Raw genomic sequence first — 24916 nt, forward strand, 5'->3', positions numbered from 1 at the left:
CAATTCTAGAATATAATGAATTAGCAAGCAAGTACAGAATTTAGTAGGAGGTTTGGGGAATTCTTTACTTTCTATCTATGTATATTATATGTATATATAAATAAAATTTGTAGGAGGCCATCATGTGTGTGTGCGCATGTGTGTGTTTGAGATGGGGTCTTACTCTGTTGCCTGGGCTAGAGTGCAGTGGTGTCATCATAGCTCACTGCAACCTCAAACTCCTGGGCTCAAGAGATTCTCCTGCTTCAGCCTCCTGAGTAACTGGGACATGCCACCATAGCTGGCTCATTTCACCTGGTTAATTTTTCTATTTTTTGTAGAGATGGGGTCTCGTTCTTGCTCAGGCCACTCTTGAACTCCTGGCCTCAAGTGATCCTCCTGCCTTGGCCTCCCAAAGTGCTAGGATTACAGGCAAGAGCCATTGCTTGGGCCAAGGAGGCCATTGTTTTGAACTGATCTGCACTAGGCCAGAACTAGACCAAACCAAATGGAGTCACTCATGTTAAGTACCAAGTAATTAGAAGGAAACTTAAGAAAAAAGACAAAAATCTCTAAAAAGGCCAGTTTTCCAAAAAACAGGAGATGCCTATCCGCCAGTCAAATGGGGCCTGGTCAACGTGATCCAGCATAAGGCAGTCCCCTCTGATTTAATGTATACAGGGAAAATAACTTGAAGCAACCTGATGTTAACCAATCTGCTTTTTGCATTATGCTGTTTCCTTGTCCCTGCTTAAATTACCCTACAAAACCCAACTGTTCTGCCACTCCCGCAGAGCGTCTAGCTCTATTATGTACACAGGATGCTGCCTGGTTCATGAATCACTAATAAAAATCAATTAGATTTTTAAAACAGTTTGACATTTTGTCTTTGACTACACACTCTTTCTCTATCACACACACACACACACACACACTTTTCTTTAACCATATAGCTCTTCAAAAAAAAAGAAAAAAGAAAATATTCACAATACTTTATTGTGCACTAAGAAATAAAAAAGAAAAAGAAGAAAGAAAAGAAAACCCCACAACCTTGGGTGCTTTTGTTATTGTTTTTAATTAAAAACATAAAATCTCTTTGCCTTCTATGGAAGTAGATACAGTTTAGAGAGCCAAGGTAGCAGTTGGGGAAAAATTTCTGTTGTCTGGTACTTTTTAGGGAGTCAAACGCTCAAAGAGAAACTTTAATTTATGGTTCTCAGAACACAACTGTTCTTAACAGTCCCGTGTAGCTCAGAGGCATAAATGCGAGCTGAGCATGCTCATACCAAACAGTCCAAGTTCCCGGGAAAGGCAGGGTAAGTCGGGGCTGCCACCTGCTCTACTCTATTGTGGTCACCCAGCTCCACCTTAGAACAGAAGAGGCTGCAAAATGTCTAATCCCTCATTTCACACAGGTGGAAATCGTTTAGTGTGTAATTGTTTTTCTTATCACCCATTACTTGTTTTGTTTATCTTCCAACCTGTGAAGCTCACTCAGTGTTACATCCTGCGGGCCCAACCCACTAGGAAAACAACCCATCCAGCAAGCATTTATTGAGTGCTGACTGCATGCCTCACCTTGTCTTACTATGCGTCAGACCTGCCCATTAAGTTCAGAACGGAAGTGTTTTGCTTTCTGCGCTAGATTGGTATTTTTCCCTACCACTGTTTAAGATTACGCTTTAGGCCAGAGTTTGGCTTTCTGGTGGAGTGGGACGCAATAGGCTGCCTCCCCCACCACGATGACTGCGGCTGCGAAGTCTCACGGGTACTCGGGCGGGAAGGCGGCGCATAAAACCGGGTCTGGGCTACCGCGCGCCGCAGAGGTCGACCCGCCAGGTAAGAAGCTGTCCATCAGGAGGCGATGGGCGTGACCCGAGCATTCCAGCCAATCAGCGGAGCCGCTCTTAAGCCGGGCTACCCGCCAAGGGAACCCGCCCAATGCCAGACCACTGAGCATGCGCCATGGGGCCAGTGTAAATTCCCCCCGCCCTGCGCGCCTTTTCCGTGGCGGGGTCAGGGTTAGGCTACGCAGGGTTTCCTCGCAAGAGAGGGGCAAAAGGCGCTAGGGCCAGCGGGGTCCCTTAGGGATAGGAAAGCGGGAGAGGCTGTGTGAGAAGTTCCTCACAAGGGTGGCTGTCACTAGCAGCCGCCAGCTCTGAGTCACGGTGGGCTCGCGAGCCGGCGCATCCCGGGGATCCCGGACACCACGCCTGGAGGTCCGGTCGCACTGGGGCGGCAGGCGGGCCAGGTCGGCCTCGGCGCGGGGCCGCCGCGTCACTTAAACGCCTTCTAGGCTGCTGTCCTCAGGTTACAGACGAGATAATCGAGGCTCAAAAGTTTTGCCCACGTCCAAGGTGACGCAGCAGGCCGTCCTGGCGGGCCAGGGTGTGCGTGTCTCTCACGCCCGTCCGGCCTGGTTCCACCGCTAGCCGGATGCCTCCGGGGGACGAATGGTGGTGGCCCGAGGCCGAGAAGCGCCACTGCGGGTGCGTGCGGTCCCTCACGTTAGGTCCCGGGCAGGGGCGCTCCGTCCAGGTCCGCCCGGCCGAGGTTTCCATAGGGCCCGTGCCCTCTCCGTGCCGCATAAATAAGGGACACTTTCCTGAGACCTCCGTCCCCGCAGAGGCCCTGGGCGAACAGGCGGGCGTGGTGCCACTGAACCCCGACCCCGCTGGTGACCTCGGGGTCCCCTCGAGCGCGGCGGGGCTCCGTGGGCAGGAAACCTGGTGTCCGGGAGAGGGTCCCGAGACCCCGGCCTGCTCCAGCCCTGCTCAACCCTCGACTCGGGTCTTCGGACGTGCGGCCAGAGAAGAAACGGTCGGGAGCGGAGGCACTCCCGAGACCCCCATTCCCAGCCGGGGGTCTAGCCGCCTGGCTCCTGCGCCCTGCCGGGCCCGCCGTCCCCGCCGTCCGGCCGCGCCGGCTCCTCCTCCGCCCGCCAGGCGCCCCGCCCCGCCCCGCGCCGCGCCGGACACCCCGCCCCGAGGAGGCGGCCCGGCGAGCGGCAGCCGAGGGAGGCCGGTGGCATGGGGGAGCCGCCGCCACCACACGCACGGTCGCCCCGAACGAACCCGGTAGCAGCTTCGAGTGCTGGGGGCCGCGGACGCCGAGGAGGGCGCCTCGGGGCGTGACACGGCGCGGAGGGCGCGGCCCCGGCTGCGGCGGCCTGACGCGCGGCGAGCGGCGGGGGGAGCCGGCGGGCGGCGGCGCCGGGAACCGCGGGCGGAGCGGGCCGGGCGCTGAGGGCGCACCTGGCGGCGGCGCGGCGCGGCCGGACCGCGGGAGCAGGGGGAGGCGGCGGGAGGATGTCGCAGCCGCTGCTGCTCCCCGCCTCGGCGGAGACTCGGAAGTTCACCCGGGCGCTGAGCAAGCCGGGCACGGCGGCAGAGCTGCGGCAGAGCGTGTCGGAGGTGGTGCGCGGCTCCGTGCTCCTGGTGAGTGCGGGACGACCGGGGCCCGGGGGAGGGAGGCGGGTGCAGGGAGCTCTGCCGGCCCGGGCCAGGCTCCTCTAAATCGGCCGCGCTGAGGCCGAGCGGCCGACCTTGCAGGGTCCGCGGGATCCAGAGGTGATGGGGAGGGCAGGGGGTTGGACAGGGGAGAGGAGAAGGTCTTGGTGGGGCAGCAACTCCCAGACTCCTCCCCGCGTTCGAGGATCGTCTCCCCCATTGCTGCCCCTTTCCTCCTGGGAAATTTCCTCGGAGTGAGGTCGCCCTCTCCCTCACCCTTCTTCGCCCCACTTTCTCCCAGTTTACCTGCCTTCTGCCAACTGGGAAATTCCTCTTCTCCCTCCATCCCTCCCTCAGCTTCCCTCTCCTCCCGTGTCCTGGAGGGGCTTGGCACCTGTGGCTTGAAGGGGCGCAGGGGAGTGGAGGTGGGGCTTCCTCATCCTGTCCTCAGCCCAGGGTGGGAGATGGCCCAGCGGACCCTTTGGGTGGCCTGAACTCCCGCAGGGAAGGGGTTTGGCATCCTTTCCTCCACCCCTTTCCCCAAGCCAGCATCCTGAGGTTTGGCCCTCTCTTACGAAGGCTTAGGGGGCCTGTTAGGAACCCTTGGTAATTTCAGCATTGGTGCAAATTACTATGAAGTTTGGGGATTCGAAGCAGGCAAAGCAAGCAGCCCAAGATGAATCTGGTCGTTTGGGTATGAGGAAGATGAAGTTTTAAATCAACTTTTTCACAACCAGGGCTGGTCCTGCTATATTTGGAAATGCAGTAGTACACTCGGATCGCGTGGATGGTGAGGGAATACAGCGACGTTTGAGCGGGAATGAGTTGTGCAGGGCAGCTGGAAACTTTTAGCAGCTCCTTGCATTGTCGCCAGCATTTGTTTTCTTGAAAGGGGCTTGTTTGTGGGTGGGTAACTTGTAGTGTTTGTTGGAACAGTGCAGGAAGATGGGCCTTGGAAGTGATTCTCTGGGATTTGTGGCACAGTGTGTGTGGGATTTTTGGGGAGGAGTACCGCGTCCTTTAACACAGGGCCAAATGCATCATTTTGGTGGCAGATTGATGGCCTTGCTGGGCAGACATAGAATTGTATGAATGATATTTGTGGAGATGGGAATTGAAGCTTCACTGATTTCCATATCCAGTTTGCACACTTTGAATTTTCTCTAAATTGCCAGCTCTGCCAACTCACTCCAGATTTCTCAAACTACAATTTCATCTGTAGTAAACAGGGATTTGATTTTGCTATTTTACGGAGATCAGTTAGTTGATGGTGTTGAGTTGAGCAGGAGTTGGGAATAGACCAGAACCTGGCCATCTCTTCCATAACCCCAACTAACTTCTGTTGCTTTGGCCTAAGTACAGCTTCCTGCATCTTCCTGACTTTCGCGTGTGAGTATGTTAAGCATAAAGCCCACAACCTCTGTGGCATCTTTTCTGTTCTCACAGGGAACTTGCTTCTTTTAACTGGAGCCTGCAGTGGTCATCAGGGATTTGAGGCAAAACAATAGTAAATAAAGTGTAACCTGTGCCATGATTCCTATAGTGCTACCAACGCTGGCAGAAGAGGAAGTACTAGTCTAATCAGCCGTGTAGGCGGAGCACAGAAGTGCCAGTACAGACACAACACTGCTAATTACTGATGTGTGGCAGTCCTTGAATGTCTGCCCCTCATGTTGGAGAATGTCCTACTGATGGTGACCTAGTAGTGTCCATTCCTGTGTGTGACATGCTTCTGCTGTGTTACCTCATGACACTTTAGTGGTACATCTGTTTTTCCTGGGCACCTTTAAGCATGAACAGCCAGATGCCTGAATGGCATCTCAACTCTTAGTCTTGTGTGTCTGTGGTCATTTGTCTGATGAAACCTGTGATGAAAGAGGTACAAAATGCAGGAAAGCAGGTGAGGTGGGCCTACTTGGGCATGCGATGCATTTCCCAGTTGAATGGGAAATGCACTGCAATAGTCTCTACATTGGAAAAGGAAGACTCTGGGAAAGCTTGCAGACGCTAAAAATTACCCATAAGCTTCACCCTCCTCACCTCCTGCTCAGTACGCTGCCACTGCCTGCTTCCTCTTGCTGCCCCAGGGTCTGCCAGGGAAACACAGAAGTTGCACCTGCCTGGCTTTGTTGTATGCAGGTCTGAGAAGGTAACCCTGGACCTTTCAGGAGGCAGAGCAGCAACCAAGCCAGGGTTTAGAATCCCCTGGTCAATGGACCTGTAGTTTGATGGAAATATTATTTCTCTCTGTCTTTGATGACTTGGGTCAGCACTAATACAATGTTCATGATGTAGTAAATGCTCAATAAATATTCTTAACTAGCTGACTAATACAATAGTTCTCCAGATAGACTAAAAAAAATAATTAACTATGTATGGGTTTAACTAGTTCTTCCCATGCTTCAAGTATTGATGAGTGGACTGTCGTGAGATCAGAAACAACAAAATCAAATAGTTTGGTGGGTAACAAAGGCCACCATTAAAAAAACAAACTTAAAAATGTAAAAAGGCACGTGCTTTTACATTTTTCATTGTTTGATAGCTTCATTTTTCATGGGCTTAAGTTTGTGGGCCTTTTTGAATGACTTTGTATTAACTTGTTTGAAAAGGTTGAAAATAAACATGTAAAAAAAGTTGAATATATGATGAACTCTCATATTCTATCATCCAGGTAGTATAGTTACCAAGATTTTGCCAAACTTGCTTCATATGTCCCTTTTTTCTATTTTTTTTTTTTTGTGATTGTGAGTCCAGGCCTTATGACCTTAAGTCATTTCACTGTATACCTAGTGTATATTATTAAAAAACAGAGATATTTCTTTATATAACTATGTCATTATGATAAAATTAACAATAATTTGTTGATATGCTATTCAAATTTTTCAAATTATTTAAAAAAATTTGTTCTAATCAGCATCCAAAAAAGTTTTGCAGGCCTCTATAAATGTGGTTAGCTCTCTCATGAGCCTTATTTGAATTATTTATGAATATTTTTGAATATTTGAATTATTTATGATGGAGAACCCTCCATTGGGTCTGGAGTTCTGGGTTTTAATCCTAGATCTTTAGTAGTTTAGAGCATGGGTTGTAATCCCAGCTCTACCCCTTACCAGCTGTGTGGACTTAGGTATATGACATAACCTTGCTGGGTCTCAGTTTCCTCATCTGTTGAGTAGAGGTAATAATCATACTTACTTTATAGAGTTGTTAGGAGAATTAAGTGGGCAATATAGATAAAGCTCTTAGACAGTGCCTAGCATATATTCTACCAGCTAATTAAGTCCCCTTGGGGACTGTCACCTAGGGGACTGTCACCTAATGTCTCTCAAAGTCAGAGTTCCTCTTTTATTAAATAAGGGGCTGTACTAGACATTTTTTAGAGTCCCTTATCCTACCAACAGGCTTCAGTTATAAGTTGGTTTTATAAGAGTAGTAAAGGTACTACTAGTAATATTCCTAAGTATAGGAAAAATAATTTATGATTTTTAGTAGTGAAAGAAGAATCCTCACAATTTCAGAATTAGCTTTCTGTGATTTAGAATAGTCAGGAAAGCAGCATGTTCAAAATGTATGCAAGCTCAGAAGGAAAGCTAGAATTCCCTGAGCAGAGTTGAGTTGTGATTGCTTTGGGAGTTCCTGGAGGAGTTTTACCTTGAATCTTTTAGATATATTACAGATGGCATCATAATGGCCTAGATCTAAGAGAATATACCACCTAAGGGCCTAAAAATGATCCTTTCCCTGAAAGATTTGTGTATTGCGACCTATCCCTTTGCATGGGTTTGGCGGCTGTCTTACACTTGGGTATTAGTATACAAGTCATCTGGCTGCCTGGCTTCCTTACTGATCTTATCTCAGTATGTTCAGCTTCAAACTCTTCTTCGATGTCCGGCCCTTGCCAGCGATGCCATTCCACACCTCTCTGAGCTCCAGCAGTACAAATGAAATGAAACCGAGTCAGGTCATCGCTACATTTCCCTGTGTGTCACTGGAGGAGGGCAGACAGAAGGTATGGGATGGCAGTGTCCCGGAGTGGGCTTGAGGCCTCTCTTACCCGCTCCATTCAGTCAACTCAAGATTCCTGTGTTATCTGAGGTAATGTGAGACCCCAGTGGTGGTGTTCTTTGAAATCCTCAGGTGAGATAAAACCTCATTTTGGCTGTAATTTTAAATCAGATATGTCAGTAAGCCAACAACTGAACTGGCCTGAGCCTCACCTCACTGTCTTTCTCCACCCTCCAGGGGAGCCCCAACAAACAGAAATGTCCCAAAATACAGGAAGCAGGGCGGAGGCCCATCTCCAACTAGATAATCAACAACAGGTTTGATTTCTTTGGTTTCCAATCCATCTGACTATTAGGAGTCCGGAGGACATTAGCAATGCCTTAAATTTGAACAGGGAGGGAAGGAATTATAAAATCTTTGTCCACATTTACTGAGGGCCTGCTCTGAGTTAGGACTCTCTGTTGGGTGCTGAGAATGTGATAGCTGTGTCAGAGCAGGCCCTTGCCCATGAAGGGTTTATGATCTAAACAGGTGGACAGGTCAGTTATCTACAAAATGGTGGGTAATAGTGCACAGGAGCACCATGGAAAGAGTCAAATATGTGATTCAGAGAATAGAGGAATAGAGGAAGATGAAGTCAGAGAGAAATGGTGTACTTGGGGGAGGATTTATGAAGAATTGACCTGGATCTGGAAGATACGGAGATAAGGGAGACTTTTTTTCTGGAAAAGAAGAAGAAATCGAGCAAATGCTTAGGATTCCCAGGTAGTCCAAGAAGGAACAAAGCATCTTGGGCAAAGAGGAGCAAGGTTTTGGAAGAAGGGAGAGAAGTTTTGAGGAATATAGTTGCCAACTTTGGGAACAGTTTCAACAACTGGCTGAGGACACGTTATCGAGTAGATTTTTTTCCCTTGTCTTTTTGAAACCTATTTCAGGAAAAAGGTTCAAACCAGTCCATGCACATATGCATCTTAGATCTTCCCTAAGTGTAATCCTGATAGTAAATAATGTGACAGTTCTGTGTCATGCAGGCCCAAGAATGGGAAGAGAGGTCTGTGACATGGAAGAGAAAAGCCAGAAACAGGCCTGTGTGCATGCATGAGCGTTTAGGATTTCAGGTAAACAGCAGTCAGATATGGTGGGTGTTCCATTCAGTAAATGGTGTTATAAAGAAATAATGTTGGAGCCTCACCTTATAGCACATACTGAAATAAATTATAACCAAATGTAAGAGTTTTGTGTAAAATAAAGAAAAGAAACTGTTTAAAACATGAGTGAATAATCCCATAAGGGTGGAGAGGGATTTTTAAAACATGAAAGGACAGGAAGAAACCAGTCTGGCCTGGGCTTTGGAGGTGAGCCTGGGCTTTGCCACTGAAGAGCTGAGGACTTTGAGCAACTTACTTTAGCTATACCTCAGTTTGCTTATCTTAGAATTGGGATTGTTAGGCATTATCATCTTTGAGAGTTTTTTAAAATAAAGATTAAATAAGATAATGCATGTAAAGTGCTTAATAGTGAGTGCTTAACAAATGCAAGCTCTTATGTTAAAAAGGAAAAGATCATCTTGATTAAATATAACTGGAGCCAGCATTTATTGAGCACTTATCATGTCCTAGAATGTATGAGGGCTTCACACACTGAGGTTAAGTCATCTTAAGGTCACAGCTTTATGTGGAGGGGCTTGTTCTTGAACCTGGGCACTGTGACTTCACACCCTGAGCTTCTAGCTACCCTGCCTGTAGCCTTCCCATGTTAACACTGAACCCCTGTCTGTACGTAACAAGTCCCATACAGTTAAAAGTCAAGCAGTAAGCTGAGAAACAATATTTGCCTTCTAGCTACTTATCTATAGATATATCTTAGCCAGTGTTAAGTTTAAAAAAAAATTAAGAATTCCTAAAAATCAATTTAAAAGAGAAAAACACTCTAGTAGAAAAAATAGGAAAAGACATTCCTAGGGAATTCCTCAAAGAAAGAAATACAGTTATTCAATAAAGAGCAGAAAACAAATTCAGCTTTGCTAATAATTAAAGAAACAGTAGCTAAAACATGATGCATTTTTGCATGACAAATCGGCAGATTTGCAAAGATAGAAAAGGCCTTCTCTGTAGGGATCCGGTGAACCAGGTACTTTTGTTTGGAGGACCACCACATTCCACAACTCTAGGGGTCCCATTCACATGGCATTTTATGAGAACTGTGTCTCCTGAAGTTTTATAACATGACAGATGGTATAACCTTCTTGATGTAAGTGTACATCAAGAACCTTAACATGCTCCCATACCATGGCCCAGTGCTTAAAATTATAGGCATTTCTGACCTATAATTTTAGCATAATGCCTGAAGTGCTGGTTGTTCAGGAGAGAAAATGTGACTAACTGTAAACTGTCTAAAGGCCTTAACAGTAGCCTAAATAAATTGTGGCACATGGACTATTTATGAAGCCCTTAAATTTTTGTATTGGAAGAATAATGACTTGAGAAAATTCTTACATCACAGAATTGGAAGGTGGTAGGTGCTTGTGGTTAGTTAGGTGCTGGAGCTTTAGACCCTACTGCTTGGGTTCGATAACCCCTTTGCTACTAACCAGTGTGTGACCGTGGGCAAGATGCTAAACCTTTCTGGGCTCAGTTTTTCCTGTCTGAAAAATGGGGATGATGATAATACCTATTGATAGGACTGTTGTGAGGATTAAAGGAGTGATTTTGTACATAGCTCCTGTAACACTGTCTGACACATCAGTATTGAGCAATCAATATATGTGGCTGGTTAAAATTACTATTATGGGGCTAAAAACCAGCCTACAAAATTATAAACACAGTATAAACCAAATTGTATTTTTGGAAAGTATGTGTGTAGAAACAATGACTGGGAAGGATGTAAAGAAAAAGACTGTTTAGCCACAATGTTTCATCAGGTATGTTCATTCCAAAGAAGCTCAAAGACTAAAAAAATGTGTGATATTGGACATAAGCCATACTGTACAGTATGGAATGTGGGGTTGGCAGGAATGGAGTTTTAAAAGTGTACCTGTCATAAAATCGTTTTTCTTTAGCATAAATCTATCATGTACATCAGTTGACTGGCCATCTGCATGAGGTATCTGTGTATAGCCTTCGACATAAACCAGAATGCAGAATGACAACAGTGGTTATCTCTAGATATGTGATTATGGGAAGTTCAATTTTTTTTTGATTTTCTGTCCTTTCCAAATTTCTCCAATTGACATGTATTATTTTTGTTATTTTGTAAAAGGTTGACAGGAGAAATGATTTTGAGAATGTATTGTGATGCATGGATTCTTTTTCTTTTATTTATTTATTTTTTTTGAGACAGAGTCTCTCTCTGTCACCCAGGCTAGAGCTCACAGCAACCTCACACTGCTGGGCTCAAGTGATCTTCCTGCCTCAGTCTCCCAAGTGGCTGAGACTACAGGCGTGCACCACCACGCTCACCTAATTTTTTTTTTATGTTTAGTGGAGATGGGGTCTCGCTGTTGCTCGGGCTGGTTTTAAACTCCTGACCTCAAGCAATCCTCCCACCTTGGCCTCCCAGAGTGCTAGGATTACAAGCCTGAGCCACCGTGCTGGCCTGGTGCATGGATTCTGTTACATACCGCATTTCATGGAGTCTTCAGAGCAAAGCCAGTTATTATGATGAGATTTGTTACTTTTATTCCTGTTGTGTATTTGAGCACTTGCAATTTTAAAAAGAAGTGGTGGAGAGAGGAGAGTTGGGAGTTTGTTGAGCTGCTGGGGGCTCTTTGTCATGGGCTCTGCCCTTGGCCATGCCCGGCCCTGGCCCCTTTGCTCTGCTGAACCAGCTCTCGCCTCGACTTCCACACTGCCTGTTTGATCTGACCCAGCTTTCTCACTCCCAGCTCCCTGGACCCTGTGACCTGCTATGCTTTAGTGAGGGGTGGCCTCTCAGTCCTCACCCTGATACCATTCAGCATTCCTTCCTCCTCCTGCTCCACCTCTTTCCTGATGTCTCTGTCATCTTTACTCTGTGCCCTTGCTACTATTGCACATAGGGGCATTCCTAAAGGGTCTCTTCTCCACCACTAGGTCATGGAATTTAGTCTCTTCCCATCACTCTGAAGGGAACAGCACCACATGATTGCAGTTTCTGTAACTTTATCTCTGTTTTGTGTTTTCCCCCAGCTCAGACCTGCTTCTGTTACCCTGTCTGATACCTCTACTTGCCTGTCCTTCCCACCAGTTCCTTAAGTTCAGCTTCTATGAAACATAAATTGTCACTCGGCATCCCAAACTAGGTCATCGTTTTTGCATTCTTGCTTTCTTTAGTGAGGAACATCATTTCATCATCTCCAGCTTTGAAATCTCTTGACTCCTCCTTGTATCTTCTCTTCCTCTCCTTTGTCTTCCTTATTCAAGCACCACCATGTCCCTTGTGTCCTGTTATGTCCTGAATCAGCCATTGTGGCCTAATGGCTCCCAGATCTCAGTGGCTTCAAACAGAATGGTTTGTTTCTTCCCGACGCTACCTCTCCATTGAGTGTTGGTTGGGGCCAGTTCCACGTTGTCCTGGGAGCTGTGTTGATGAGACAGCCAGCATTTTGAATGTGGCAGGTCCTTGTGACTAAAGCAAGTCGCATGGTCATACCTAACTGCAAAAGGCAGGGAAGTACAATTGTTTCTATATGACTGCAAGGAGAACTCATATCTTTGGTGAGCAGCACTGATGACTACTGCAACCTGGCCTCTCCTTCTCTCTGTCTTCTGCCCTGCCCTGGTCCCTGTAGTAGTAGGGGACAGGGTCCCTCATATCTGGTGTCTTTCCTGCCTTTCTTACTCCATCCTTGTGGGTTCAATTATGAATCCTGAAGACACCATTGTTTCTCGTTGCACTTGGCATACACACTCCTTCCCTGGGACCATAAGGCGCTTTCCTTATCAGACAACACCGTCCATTTACTCACTGGCTGGGCTTTTAGATCTTCATGTATGCAGCCTCTCTTATACCCTAGGACTTAGGCAGAAACTCTTACCTCTGCCTGGAATAATAATGACCCCCTTACATCCCCATCAGCTGCCACTCCTCTTGGTCTTCGGAATTGTACTCAGGTGTCCTGGCCTGTCCACCCAAGCTAAAACATGCCCCGCCTGTTCTTTTCCTTTTACCACTTATCACAATTTATGTTTATTTTTGTGTATATTTGTTTAATGTCTGTTTCCGTCACTGGACTGTTGGTTCATTGTGGTTTTCCCAGTGCCTGGCACGTAGCAGGGGCTCAGTAAATATTTTTTGGGTGCATGAACAAATCCTGAAGGCTCTGCATCTGACACGTTTCATTTTTTCATCCTTTTTAGATTCCCTGTTTCCCCTTAATTTCTCTCCACTGCACCCATTTCTATTTACTTCTTTTCAGTTTACCTCCTGCTGCCCTATTATCCTAATGCACAGATCCCATCATGTCTTTAGTTTCTCATTGCCACTATGATAAATCCAGTGATATTTGTGCATAGAAGAATGTATTCAGGCTGGTCCTGTGTTTGCTTGAGTTTAGAAAAAGCTGTTCAGATTATCAGTAAATCTGTATGATCTTTGCATATTAAAGCAGCCACATATTTTGGTACAAAGTGAGATTAATTTTCTTTATTAGGATCATTTGTTTTTTCCAACTCTGTAGTGCCCAGTGTGTAAAAGAACACGCTGATCTAACTCTTGTGTTAGGTATTTATTTAATAACTCATTTATCTGAAAACAATAAAACAAAAATACAACTAATAAAAATCACTAGAAGTGCTGTTCATTCATTGAACAATGAGTTTTGCAAACCATCAAGAAGCACGTGGATGGTGAAGTTATTTCCATAATATTTATTTTACACCTTTATTTTCTATTTCTTTTTTGATTCTTTATTGGTGAATTGGTAGCATGGAGACTTACTATGTGATCAGAACCTTGTTTGAATCTTTCCGCCCCCTTTCTTTGAGGTTGGCAGGGATAAATGCAGTTCAGATAGTGCTTGGGTGTGGCCACATTAGAAGGCAGGCTAGGCCTGTGTTAGAGACTTCCATCATTTACTGAGTATTAACCTGAAAGTGAATCTGAAAGCAGATGGTCATGAACTACCCAGGGTCTCCATTGAGCCCATGAAGTTTATAAATTCTAAACCTCTTGTGGGCTTAGTTTGAGATTCACATACTTTATTTTTATACATTTTTTTCTTAACAGAAAGTATACATTCAGTCAGTAATACAGATAGAGAAACGTCCTAATGGAGGATGTTTACCATGCTAAGTTGAAAAAAGGATTATAAATAGTACCATTGACCTGTGAAAAACACGGATTTCAACTGTTATGGGTCCACTTATACACAGTTGTATTGGACATTTTTTTGGAGATTTGCAACAATTTGAGAAAACTCACAGATGAATAGCCTGGAAATATTGAAAAAATTAAGAAAAACTTAGATATGTCATGAATGCATAAAATGTGTATAGGCGCTAGTCTGTTTTTATCATTTATTACCATAAAATATACTCAAATCTATTACAAAAAGTTAAAATATATCAAAACTTACATGCACACAGACCGTACATAGTACCATTTACAGTCAAGGGACACATGAACATAAAGATGCAGGGTTAATCATGACTGCTTAACATATGAGTTCAACACCAAAGGCACCGATGTGGTCTGCTTGCCCCCAAACACAATGTCCTACTAAAGTCTGTAGATGAGGGGGTCAGAAGGACCTTTAAGGCTCATTACACATGATACTCTGGAAAGGATTGTCCGTGCTATGGAAGGGAACCCAAACAGGACATCATGAAAGTCTGGAAGGAGTACATCATTGAAGATGTCGTCATTGTTACAGAAAAAGCCGTGAAAGGTATCAGGCCAGAAACAATAAATTCCTGTTAGAGAAAACTGTGTCCAGATGTTGTGCATGACTTCACAGGATTTACGACAGAGCCAGTCAAGAAAATCATGAAAGAGATTATGGATATGGCAAAAGAGGTGGGGGGTGATGGGTTTCAAGATACAGATCTTGGGGAAATTCAAGAGCTAATAGACACCACTCCAGAGGAATTAATAGAAGATGGCTTGTGGAGATGAGTGCTTCTGAACCAGTGCCAGGTGATGAGCAAGAAGTTGTAGAAGAAGCAGGGCTAGAAAACAGATTGACATTAGACAATCTGGCAGAAGGGTTCCAGTTATTCAAGACTGCTTTTGACTTCTTTTACGACATGGACCCCTCTATGATCCAGACATGAAGCTAAAGCAAATGGTGGAAGAATGATTGGTATTGCATAGAAACATTTTTAGAGAAATGAAAAAGCAAAAAAGTCAGACCAAATTACAATGTATTTCCATAAAGTTGCCTCTCCTGCCCCGCTTCTACCTCTTCTTCCTCTTCTGCCTCTGCTACTCCTGAGACAGCAAGACCAACCCATCCTCTTCCTCTTCCTCAGCCTACTCATTGTGAAGTTGAGGATGAAGACCTTTATGATTACCCATTTCCACTTGATGAATAGTAAATATTTTTTCTTCCTTATTGTTTTCTTAATAACATTTTCTTTTCTCTATTTAATTCTTATTTATTATAAGAATACAGTATAATAATACACATATGAAATTTGTGTTAATTGACTGTTTCTTTTATCAGTAAGGCGTCCGTTTAATAGTAGGCTCTTAATTATTAGTAGTTAAGTTTTTAGGAGCCAGGAGTTATTTTTGACTGTACCACATTGGTGCCCCAAAACATGTTTAAGGGTTAACTGTATATACGGAATGACTTTTTAAAAAAAGAATAAGCAATATTTTGTTCATGAAAAAGTTTTCTGATCTTACAGATGCTAAAGTAAACCATTCTCTTTTGTTTCAGGAATATAAGAAGTTTATGCCCTGGATTCTAGAACACAGAAGTACAGTGGCATAATCAAGTTTCTGTTACTAGGGCATTACCCTCACTGGGGATGGCAGTAGTGCATAAGAACTGGGCTCAGGAGGTTCCAGTCCCAGTTTTCCCATTTCCTAGTTCTGCTTTCTCAATTTCTTCACCCAGAGAGTGGATGTCCTAATAGCACTTATCCCATAGATCTTTGTAATTAAGCGAGCAGTTGCATATAAAGCACTTATAGTAGGGCCTGGCATAGTAAAATACCCGCTAAGTGCAAGCTGTTGTTACTTATGAGGGCATGCTAAAGGAATATCACATAACCCTTAAAAGTGCTGCTTACAGAGAATTTATAACATGGGAAAATTATAATGTTGAGCAAAAAAGAAACAGTATACAGAAATAGGTATGGTCACAGTTGTGTAAAAATAACGTGTAAGAAAAATATTGGGAGGAAATATATGAAAAAATAAGATTATGATTTGTTCTTTATGTACTCTGGGATTTCCCAATTGTTTTACTTTCTTAAGTGAATAGATACTAATCTATCAAGAAAAAGCAAATACATACAATGAATATAGGAAGGAAAGTTTGGTGCTGCATACAAGATATTCAAATTGGTACTCTGGAAAGTTACACTTATATGTCTTAGTGCTTATACAAGTATATGTGGAGATGTAAAATGTATTCCTGAAGTGAGGGTACACACATGCATTTGAAAGCAAAAATACTGTCGACCAGTTAAGAGTTTTGCATTAAATGTTCATACAGGCAGGAGGCCCATGTGAAATAATGGTTTGCATTTGACAGTTTTATAAAGTTTTTTCAAAAAACCTTCTTGCTTGAGCCTCTGAAAAATCTGGTCAGATAGACAGGTATAATTTTATTATTTCTGTTTTTTTGATGAGGAACTGAAGACCAGAGAAATGAAGTGACTTGCTTAAGGTCATCTGGTGAAACTTAACATTTTTCTTGGTAAAATGGCAGGGATCGTCTAAAAGTACCAAAATGTTTTAAGACATAATTTTAAAGTTGGAGTTTTTTGAAAACTTTTAAATGGTTAACTTGAATTATTAAATACATTTTTGGAAAGTACCATGAATTCTCCAGTTGATAGAAATACGTGATATAAAAATGAAATCATAGTGTTTTGAAGGTGAAAGTTATCACTAGAGATCATCTAGTCTTGCTTCCTAACTTTGCAGATGATGAAGATGAGGTCCACCGTGAGTAAGAGATTTGTCTGTCATACAGCTAGTTAGAGACAAGAACAAAATCTAGTTTACTGATCCCTGGTCCAATGGATTTTCCACTGATCATAGGAAATAATTGCATTGACTTTGTTTATACTTGTATTTCATCAAGTGTCTTTATAGACTGTCATAATCAGATAATAGCAGAATATGAAACATCTATTTGCACTGTGTATTGCCTCTCTGTTTATTTCATTAGTGCCAGAGCAGGTTCTAGATGAAATTGACATTCATGTTTCCACAAGCCAAGAAAGGAGTACTATTTCTTTTTAAAGGGTATTAGTATGAAATGGAGAAAGAAATAAAAAGCAAGAATTACAAAATTAATTTTAAAAAGATCTCAGTAGTAACTTATTGAAGAAGGAAGAATTAATTTAGTACTCAAATGTTATTTAAGGGGTGGAAGATTATACCCCTTTAACCAAAGATACACTTTGGTTAAAATAATTATGTGGGTTGAGAAAAAACCTTCCAGGGCCTATTAACCTAAAATTGTTAGTGTAGGATAAACGTTGTTAATCTAAGTCATTTTACCTTTCGGGCTGCTTTACTTGGCTAAAATAAATATTCAACTGTACTGTAAATGGCAATTTGGTTCAAATTGTATTATTAGAGAAAGTTGCATTTCTGAGATTGTTTAGAGGACTTATTTAATCTGTCATTTTAACATATTGGTGTTTTCTTAAGTAGAAAACAGAGTTCCTATGGTGATAGCAGAGGTGCCATAATATTTATAGTATATTAGATTCATTTATAAACTATTATACTAGCTGAAATTTACAGGATATTTAATCTCTTAGGTTAACTTTTTACTTTCCGGCTTTTACTGTGTTCATTTTCCTTAACTGTTCCTTCAGAACATTCTGTTATGTGTAATGTTTTTTCCCAGAAGATCAAAAGTAACTGCTGTTATGTGACCTTTTTTTTAAAAGTGAAGAATGTTTGTAATTTACTAACTTCCTTGGAGGTGCTTTTTGTGAAAAGCCAATTAAAGTATTAAGTTTTTAAAGGAACTTCATTAGTTCAGCGCAGAAAACTGAGGGGGCAAAGATTCCTGACAGCATTGGTTTCTCTTGGAAGAGTTAATATATCGGGCAACTTGGATAAACACATTGGTGTTGAGATTTACATAATGTGTAAGAGATGACATGAGAGGGGAGGGGTCACCCACCAATAGTTGGTGATGGTTTCTTGAATTGGGGATAGTCATATCTGATAATTCCATATCATGGTCTAGAGTTTCAATACTGGAGAAGAGGAGGTTGAAGAGTGTGGGCTCTGGAGACCCCACATGTGGGGTGGGTGGGGACGGGTTCTTTTGGTAGGCTTAGGGAATTCCATTTGAGGGAGGGGGTTCAGAATAGCTCCCAGAATTACAGAGAATCACAGATTTTTTTTTCATGGTTTCAGTTGTTAGACATTGTGGAAAAAAAACCTCTTCTGTCCTTAGAGTGTGTAGTCTTGGCATGTTGGATATCCTCTATCTTAGCAAGTAAGTTCCAAACCAGCCCTACCTCACAGTTTCCTGGGTACCTCAGGGGAATCAGGGGTATTCCAGTGAGCATTGCGTTTCATGTCTGGAAAATGGGGTTTTGCCTGTAGTACTTTCTCCTTTGTGCTCTTGGCCTGGTGCCTGTGTGCGGTGCCTGCACAGTGGAGGAGGCACTGACCAGCCCAGAGTTGAGTGAAGCTGCAGTCTTGATTCCTTTCTGACAGCAAGATCATTTGGTTTGGAGTCTGGCCTCGTACAGACCTGGAGCTCCTTTCCATGACCTTTGGGAGGGGAGGGGGCAGAGGCCAGATGGAGCCCAGTCTTCTCTGCTCAGGGATTTCTTTCTGATCTTTTTCCACATCGGTTCAGGGCATCTTACCCTGGAGCCTTGTGAGGTTTCAGTATCTTCTTTTAGTCAGATTCTTAGCAGATGTTGAGTCATTTTTGAGTTCTTAATGATGACCGCAGCAGAGAAAAATGCTGTGCTAACAGCTTTTTAAAGCTCTCATGCTGTAGTATGCAGTAGGTCCTAGGTTGTCATTGATCATTCACTCGAGAAACACTAAAGGAGGATTAACATTTGGTTAAGATGCTGCCCCTGTCCTCAAGGAGCATGGAATCAAGAGGGAAATAAAGGAACAAAGGAGGAACCCAAAGAGCTTTGGTGTTGATGTTGTCTTTGAGAGTCCTCTGCCTCTTGGCTGTTTTGCAACCTGGACAGAAGAAGGGAGGTTGAGCACAGTGCAGATGGGGTTCATAGGAAGGGGCTGAGATTGAAGTCAGCCTTTTGGGAAGTGGGAACATATCGGGACCTTCATATCTATTACTCTGCTTACATGAGATCCAGAAACCTGAAGCTTGGTGTGGATGTTACTTGAGGGACAGGTGATAGAGTATTTCTCTTGTAAAGATATTGGGCAGGGGCAGAGAATTGTGGGTCAGGGCTCCAAGGAACAGGCTAGAGAGATAGGAGGAGAGAGTTTTTATTTTTATGGTAATGTAGCTATTAATATCCTGAGGAGTCCTAAAATTAATATTTTTACCTATACTCAGGTTATTTCCTTTTATGCTAACTAGGGAAAACTGGGCATTTAAGAGATTTATTTTTCTTGGCCTCTAGAATATGTTCGTTAGGTGCAAAGATCCTCCACATATGCAGGAATTTAGATCTTGATCATGTCCTTAATTAACCCCATATTAAAATTGTTAAATAATATAGTATTACATTAACATTAAGTTTATGTTAAGTAACAGCATATTATTATAGTTTGTTATATAACATAGTTGAGGGTACAAAAACTGTAAAACCTCTGCCTGCTTTCTTTAGAATTGAAAATGAAACTGTTTTATGGGGAGCTCCAGATTAAAAATAATCTGAGTTGATTGTGAGAACTGAGCATGACAAGAAAAGTCAGTGCTTTATGCAAAATCGTCAGTGACTTTAAGCTCTTTAGAACACAGATTTGCATGGCACTGTTGCTTGGGGTTTTAGAAGATAGGGAATACTTAGCTTGGGGGCTTTTGGATGCAAGGTGACTTCCTGCCTATTGCAATGGGGCTAATGACCAAGTAGTGGCCTTTGTTTCTAGAAAAGCACCACTTTTTGAGTGCCAAGAAACATCCTCATTCATAAAATACTAAAATTGGTTCTTATGTAAAGATGCATGCACTTGTTTTAGGCTGATTTTTGTTGAGTTCTATCTTTTTTCTTTTAATTTTTTGGCATTCAAGATATGTGCTAATAATTTCCTGGTTAAAGAAATGATCAAGTATTTGGCAAATAAATAAGCATGCGCATGGATTTTATAGATGTTTGAAAACTACTTCCCATATGTGTCTGAAGAGATTTTTAATTTCACACAGCATTAATTAAGTGAACACATTTGCTGAGTCCTTACTGTGTGCCAAGCACTGTGCCAGGTGCCTCAGGGAATCAGAATGAGTAAGACAGATCCTGTCCCACCTTGCTGACAGACTAGCAGGGAAGAGAAGATTGCGAAATAAGCTTTATACCCATCTAAACAGAAGATTGTATCACTGGAGAGTTATAAGTAAAGCATTAAAGAGGTCTCTGAAAAAGCTTAATGAAGGAGATAGCATTTGGAGCTGAAAGTAGATGTGAGAGATGAAAATTATTCTAGATAGGGTGACCTGTAGGAGTGAAGGCCTGAGGAAGGAAATCATGGGGTGAATTTGGGGAACAGTGAGTAGTTGAATCTGGTGACGTATAAGGAGAGTTAGGGGTGATGGGTTGGGTAACCCAAGGAGTGGAAGCGTGGACAAAAGCCAGGTTGTGGAGTGTTGACTGTGTTCTTTACTATGGGTTTCTGAGTTGGAGGGCCCCATATCAGAGCTTTGCTTTGGGAATATGGTGACTGTCCTTAGAGCTTAGTGCCTGGGATATGGATGGGGGCAGAGAACTGGGGGTTTAGGAATTGCCTAGGGGACTTTTGCCATAGTTTAGGTAAGAGGTAATGAGGAGGGCATATATTCATTCAATGAATGTTTATTAATAATCCTCCATCCCCTCACCAGCACACTGAGCTTGGAGCCCCCTGGCTAGGTGAGGCTGGGAAGCAGGAGGCATTAGATGGAGCCTTAGGTTTCAGCCGTGCCTGACGGAGACGGGGAGAGTGGTGATGCAGACATCTGAGAACACCCACCTCAGTTACACAGGCCACACGGAGAGGAGAGTGTAGAATTCGTCTGGTCCCTGGCTTCCAGATACTTTCAGATAAACCACTGCAGACAGATGAGAATCGCATCTCCTGTAATAAACCACCAGCAGAGAAAGGGATTAGCAGTGAGCTATTAGGGGCCTTCATTTTTCAGAAAGTGTTTAGGGTGGAACGGACAGCTTTAAAAACCATTTATCTAGTCCTCTTTAAAATACCCTGTTGCAATCAGTTCGTGCTTAACCGTGAGGCTCCGACCAGCTGGCATCTCCGCTGCTGTGTCTTCAAAGCTGACCTTTTCACTTCATATTGGTTTTCTGGAGCGTCCTTTCCACTGTCCCCTTTAAAGAGAAAAATGAAAGAACCCTTTAAAAATGATAGGCTCATAAACAATTATTTAGAGACAGGATATATAGCCAGGTAATTTATTTTGTTACCCTTTTTGTGCATGTTTCTATAGACTACTTGTTCTAGGCAAGAGAAAATTAATGTGCAGTAGGGGACCCAGTTCATATTTGGATGTGAACTTCTATAACATTTCCAAATACCAGCTAAGTCACTTCATGGATTGATAAATTATAGATGGAAAAGTGTTCTCAGTTTTCCTCCTCTTGGATTTCTTTGCTTCATATGACTGTAGTTCTCTCCTCTTTGAAACTCTATCTTCCTTTGATGTCCAAATACTGTTATAATTATCTGGTAATTAATCAATATGGTAACAGTGGTTGTAAAGATAACTGGGTTTTTTTTTTTTTTTTTGCATCTTTCTCTCTTTGCCACTGTTTTCCCTTCCAGCTTCCTGTTGTGGCCATCCCCTGGGGGAGTGGGAACCTGCTATTCTCCTCCTTTCACCTTTCAGAGAGTTTAGTTACTGCCTCCATGACTCATTCCCAAGTTTTTATTTCTAGCCTTGACCAAGACATTTGTGAGGGGCAGGAGAAAGCTAGTTGGTGAAGGGAGATCATGAGAGAAAAAGGAGGAAGATAAAGGAGAGTTTATCCCAAATGGAAGAAGATCTGCAGGTCTTAGTAGAAGGATTCTGAATAAAGAAGCATAGTAGGAGGTGGGGACATGAAAGTGTTGAACCTCCAGTTCATGTTGTATGGCAGTGCTGCTCAGCCTGAGATCTGCGGGCAGGGGTTAGCCTATGAACTGTTCATAACTGACTTCTGATGAGATAAGTACAGAAATTGAGCATAAGTGTTTAGAAACTTTTAACAAATTGACAGGATAACTTTAAATCTGTTGACCCTAATAAAAAATTGAGGCTTATATATTGTATGTGTTGTTTTTTATTTCATTTATTAGTAATTATTATCATTATTTATATATTATAAAAGTATTAGTCCCCAGTGGATTGGAGGAAAAAGTGGACCTTCACCACACGTAGTCTGAGAAGGCCTTTTGTATGTCTGTGAAAGCGGTAGTTGGAAGATGTTTCATTTCAAGTTGTTGATTTGGGCAGCAGGAACCAAGGGGTACACAGGTTGGGAGGCAGGTGAGTGCTCATCCTAGCACCTGAGCCTGAGGGAGCTCTCATGTCTGAAGTCTTGGAGGTGCAGGGTGGAGGAAGGTGTTTTAACCTGAGGGCAACCACACTCAGGTGAGGCCTGGCCCCAGCACTTGGTAGGAGTGTGTGTATTACCTGCCAGGTGGGGCCTTCTAGGCTGGGAAGAGGTCCCTCACAGTCTGAGTAGGGGCCGTCCCCAGCAGTGTTGTTTGGCTCGCTAGACACGAATAGAGTATGACATGTGTCAGTGTGCCCTAAGCTTGCAGTTTATCTTTTATTTATCCCTGTTTCTTCCTACCTTGACTTTGCCTAGCCTTATTGCACAAGGCTTAATGCTGGTTCTTCTCTTTTGTTTCTTTAACATTCTAATGTAGATAGCTTTCCTGGACCTCTAGTATCCTAAGCTGCTCAGCTTCACCTGGGCCTTTTCCTAATTCTGTCCCTTATCTGGCAGTGGCTGGTTTGTCTTTCTGTAAAAGGTGTACGCCCAGCAAAGAGTAACACCAGCAGGGCAGATTCTGGGACTCTGGGCCAGCAGCTTCATAATTCTTTCTCTCTTTTCTGCCCAAGAGACAGGATATTAAAGCACCGAACTGGCGCAGTTCTCGGCTGCCTGCCAGCGGAATATTTGGGGAGGGAATGGACCAGCTTTTGTTGCTCTTGCCTTCTGTGTAGCCTTGGGGTGGATTCTGAGGGGATGTTTTCCCTCGCAGGACTAACCCATTTGGTATTGAGAAAGCAGGAAAGCGAGTTTTCCTGTTACGAGCAGGGAACACAAAGCAGAAAGCAGGCTGCGGATGGTGATATCCTGTCACAGAAGGCTCAGGGAGCCCTGGTGGACAGATGCACTTCATTCTCTCCGCGTCTTTAAGGAACGAGATGGGAAGGAAATCAGGCACTCTGAAGCCACGTCTAAATGGTTTTCCTTTTATGTATGGTGCTTAATAAGGAGGTCATAAGTGTATGCTTTGTGATTAACAACTTGTCAGACCAGAGATCTATAGCACGTGACAAATTAGAAAAATGAAACAGTTTTTTTTTTTGGTTTCTGTTTCCCATGAGGTCATTCTAAGTTTGCCTGGGAGGGGGCACTGAACTGTAAAACTAAATGTAAACTTTGTGTGAGTTTTATTTATTTTTAAGTTTAAAATCACTTAAGATGGCAAAATTCCTGCTGAATTAGATTTATAAGAAGATGGTTTGTCAGATGTTCTTAGGGGACCATTCTTTGGTACATTAAAAAAATAACTTTCCCCTCCTGTTATAAGAGCAATACATGTTTATTACAGGAAAATTAGAAAACGTGTATAGGCAACTGAACAGTACAGGAGTGGGCTAGAAAGACATAGAGTGCAAAATTAGAGCAGTGTGCCCAGAGGGAGAAGCACGGCCTTCTGGAGCAGTGGGTTTAGGGAGAGGATCAGGGAACCTCCCTGGGACCCCAGGCCCTTAAGGGAGCTCCCTGGAGCCCCCCAGAAAAGCTGTCTTGCCTGGATGCCACACCTTGTGTTGTGACTTTATACCCCTTTGAAGCTGGCCTTCCCAGCCTGCCATAGGTCTAGACCTGAGCATTCCAAATTTGTTTGGCGCTAAAAAGCTGTGTAATGACAAGTTGAAAGGTCATTTAACTTGCTGCTTCCCACATCTTCTCAGTCAAGAGGAAGGAGTACTAGGCAAGGAGAGTCTCCGAGGAGAGACAGATTTTTTAACAGGGAGTAAGTAGAGTGAATGTGTGGTGTGCATGTGAATCTTTGAGAACCTTGGCTGTAAGGGAGATAAAGAGAATTAGAAGAGAAGCTGCAGAAGGGTAAAATAAGGTACTTTTGTGGGGAGGAGGAAACGTACAACAGCCTCTGCCTCACTGTCTTCTTGACCCTCCCGTTCCCTCAGTGTCTTGCGATATTGACAAATGCTTAGGTGTTCTATGGAATGAAGTGTGGGCTCACTGTTTTATCTCAGTAAACATTTATAGAGCAGCTGTCAGCAGAGTATACTTTCAGTCAGCTTTAGCTTATAAAGATAGAGAGATCCTTATAAGGCATGGGATTAAACTGCCTTGGGATTTTTTATCTGTGAAAACATATTTGCCATCAGATCCACTAGTTATTATAGGTAATGTAGGATTAACATGTAAACAGAAAGTGGAGGCTCAGACTGCATAATTTGTTGATTTTGGTAGCTTGTTTATTTAACAAGTATTCACTGAGTATTGTTACATAGCAACCACTGGGCCAAATGTGGAAGATGGAGCTGTAAATGGGACAGACACGGGCCCTGAACCTGTAGACCTTATAGTCTGGTTAGGACATAAGTAAGTAATCTGATAGTTCCAATGTAGTGAGATCAAGGATCCAAAGACATCTCAGACTGGATGCCCCAGGTGATATGAGAGAGGCACCTGCTCTGGACCAGAGGGAGTGACATCTAGGCTGTGACCTGAAGGGTAAGGGGAAATGAGCTAGATGAAGGGATTATTTTATTCTAGCCTTAAGCTACAGCATGTACAAAGGCCCAGAGACAAGACAAAGTAAGGAGCCATCCAGGAACTAAAAGCTGGTCAGTATAGCCATAGCCCTTAGCCCCACATGGGAGTAATGAGAGCGAGCGCTAGGTGAGGACTCAACATGGGGGATTTCTAGGACATGTTAAGAAGCGTGAATTTAGGAGTTCTGCAAAGATG

General features: G+C 43.4%; 1 protein-coding gene across 7 annotated transcripts in view; it reads left to right on the forward strand.

Annotated features, from left to right (window-relative positions):
* Positions 1–2955: 2955 nt before the first annotated feature.
* The window catches only part of DOCK9 (dedicator of cytokinesis 9), a 266081-nt gene continuing 244120 nt past the window's right edge, over positions 2956–24916 (forward strand). For 6 of the 7 annotated variants that reach the window (XM_045567095.1, XM_045567093.1, XM_045567098.1 and 3 more), the window contains exon 1: positions 3257–3416. In XM_045567095.1, coding sequence (XP_045423051.1) covers positions 3288–3416 — 129 coding nt within the window. In that variant the 5' untranslated portion in view covers positions 3257–3287. Of the gene's footprint in view, positions 3417–24916 lie in introns of all 7 variants that reach the window. The other variant, XM_045567090.1, reaches the window with a different exon arrangement.

This window comes from Lemur catta, chromosome 13 (genome assembly GCF_020740605.2).
Source record: "Lemur catta isolate mLemCat1 chromosome 13, mLemCat1.pri, whole genome shotgun sequence".
NCBI lineage: Eukaryota > Metazoa > Chordata > Mammalia > Primates > Lemuridae > Lemur > Lemur catta.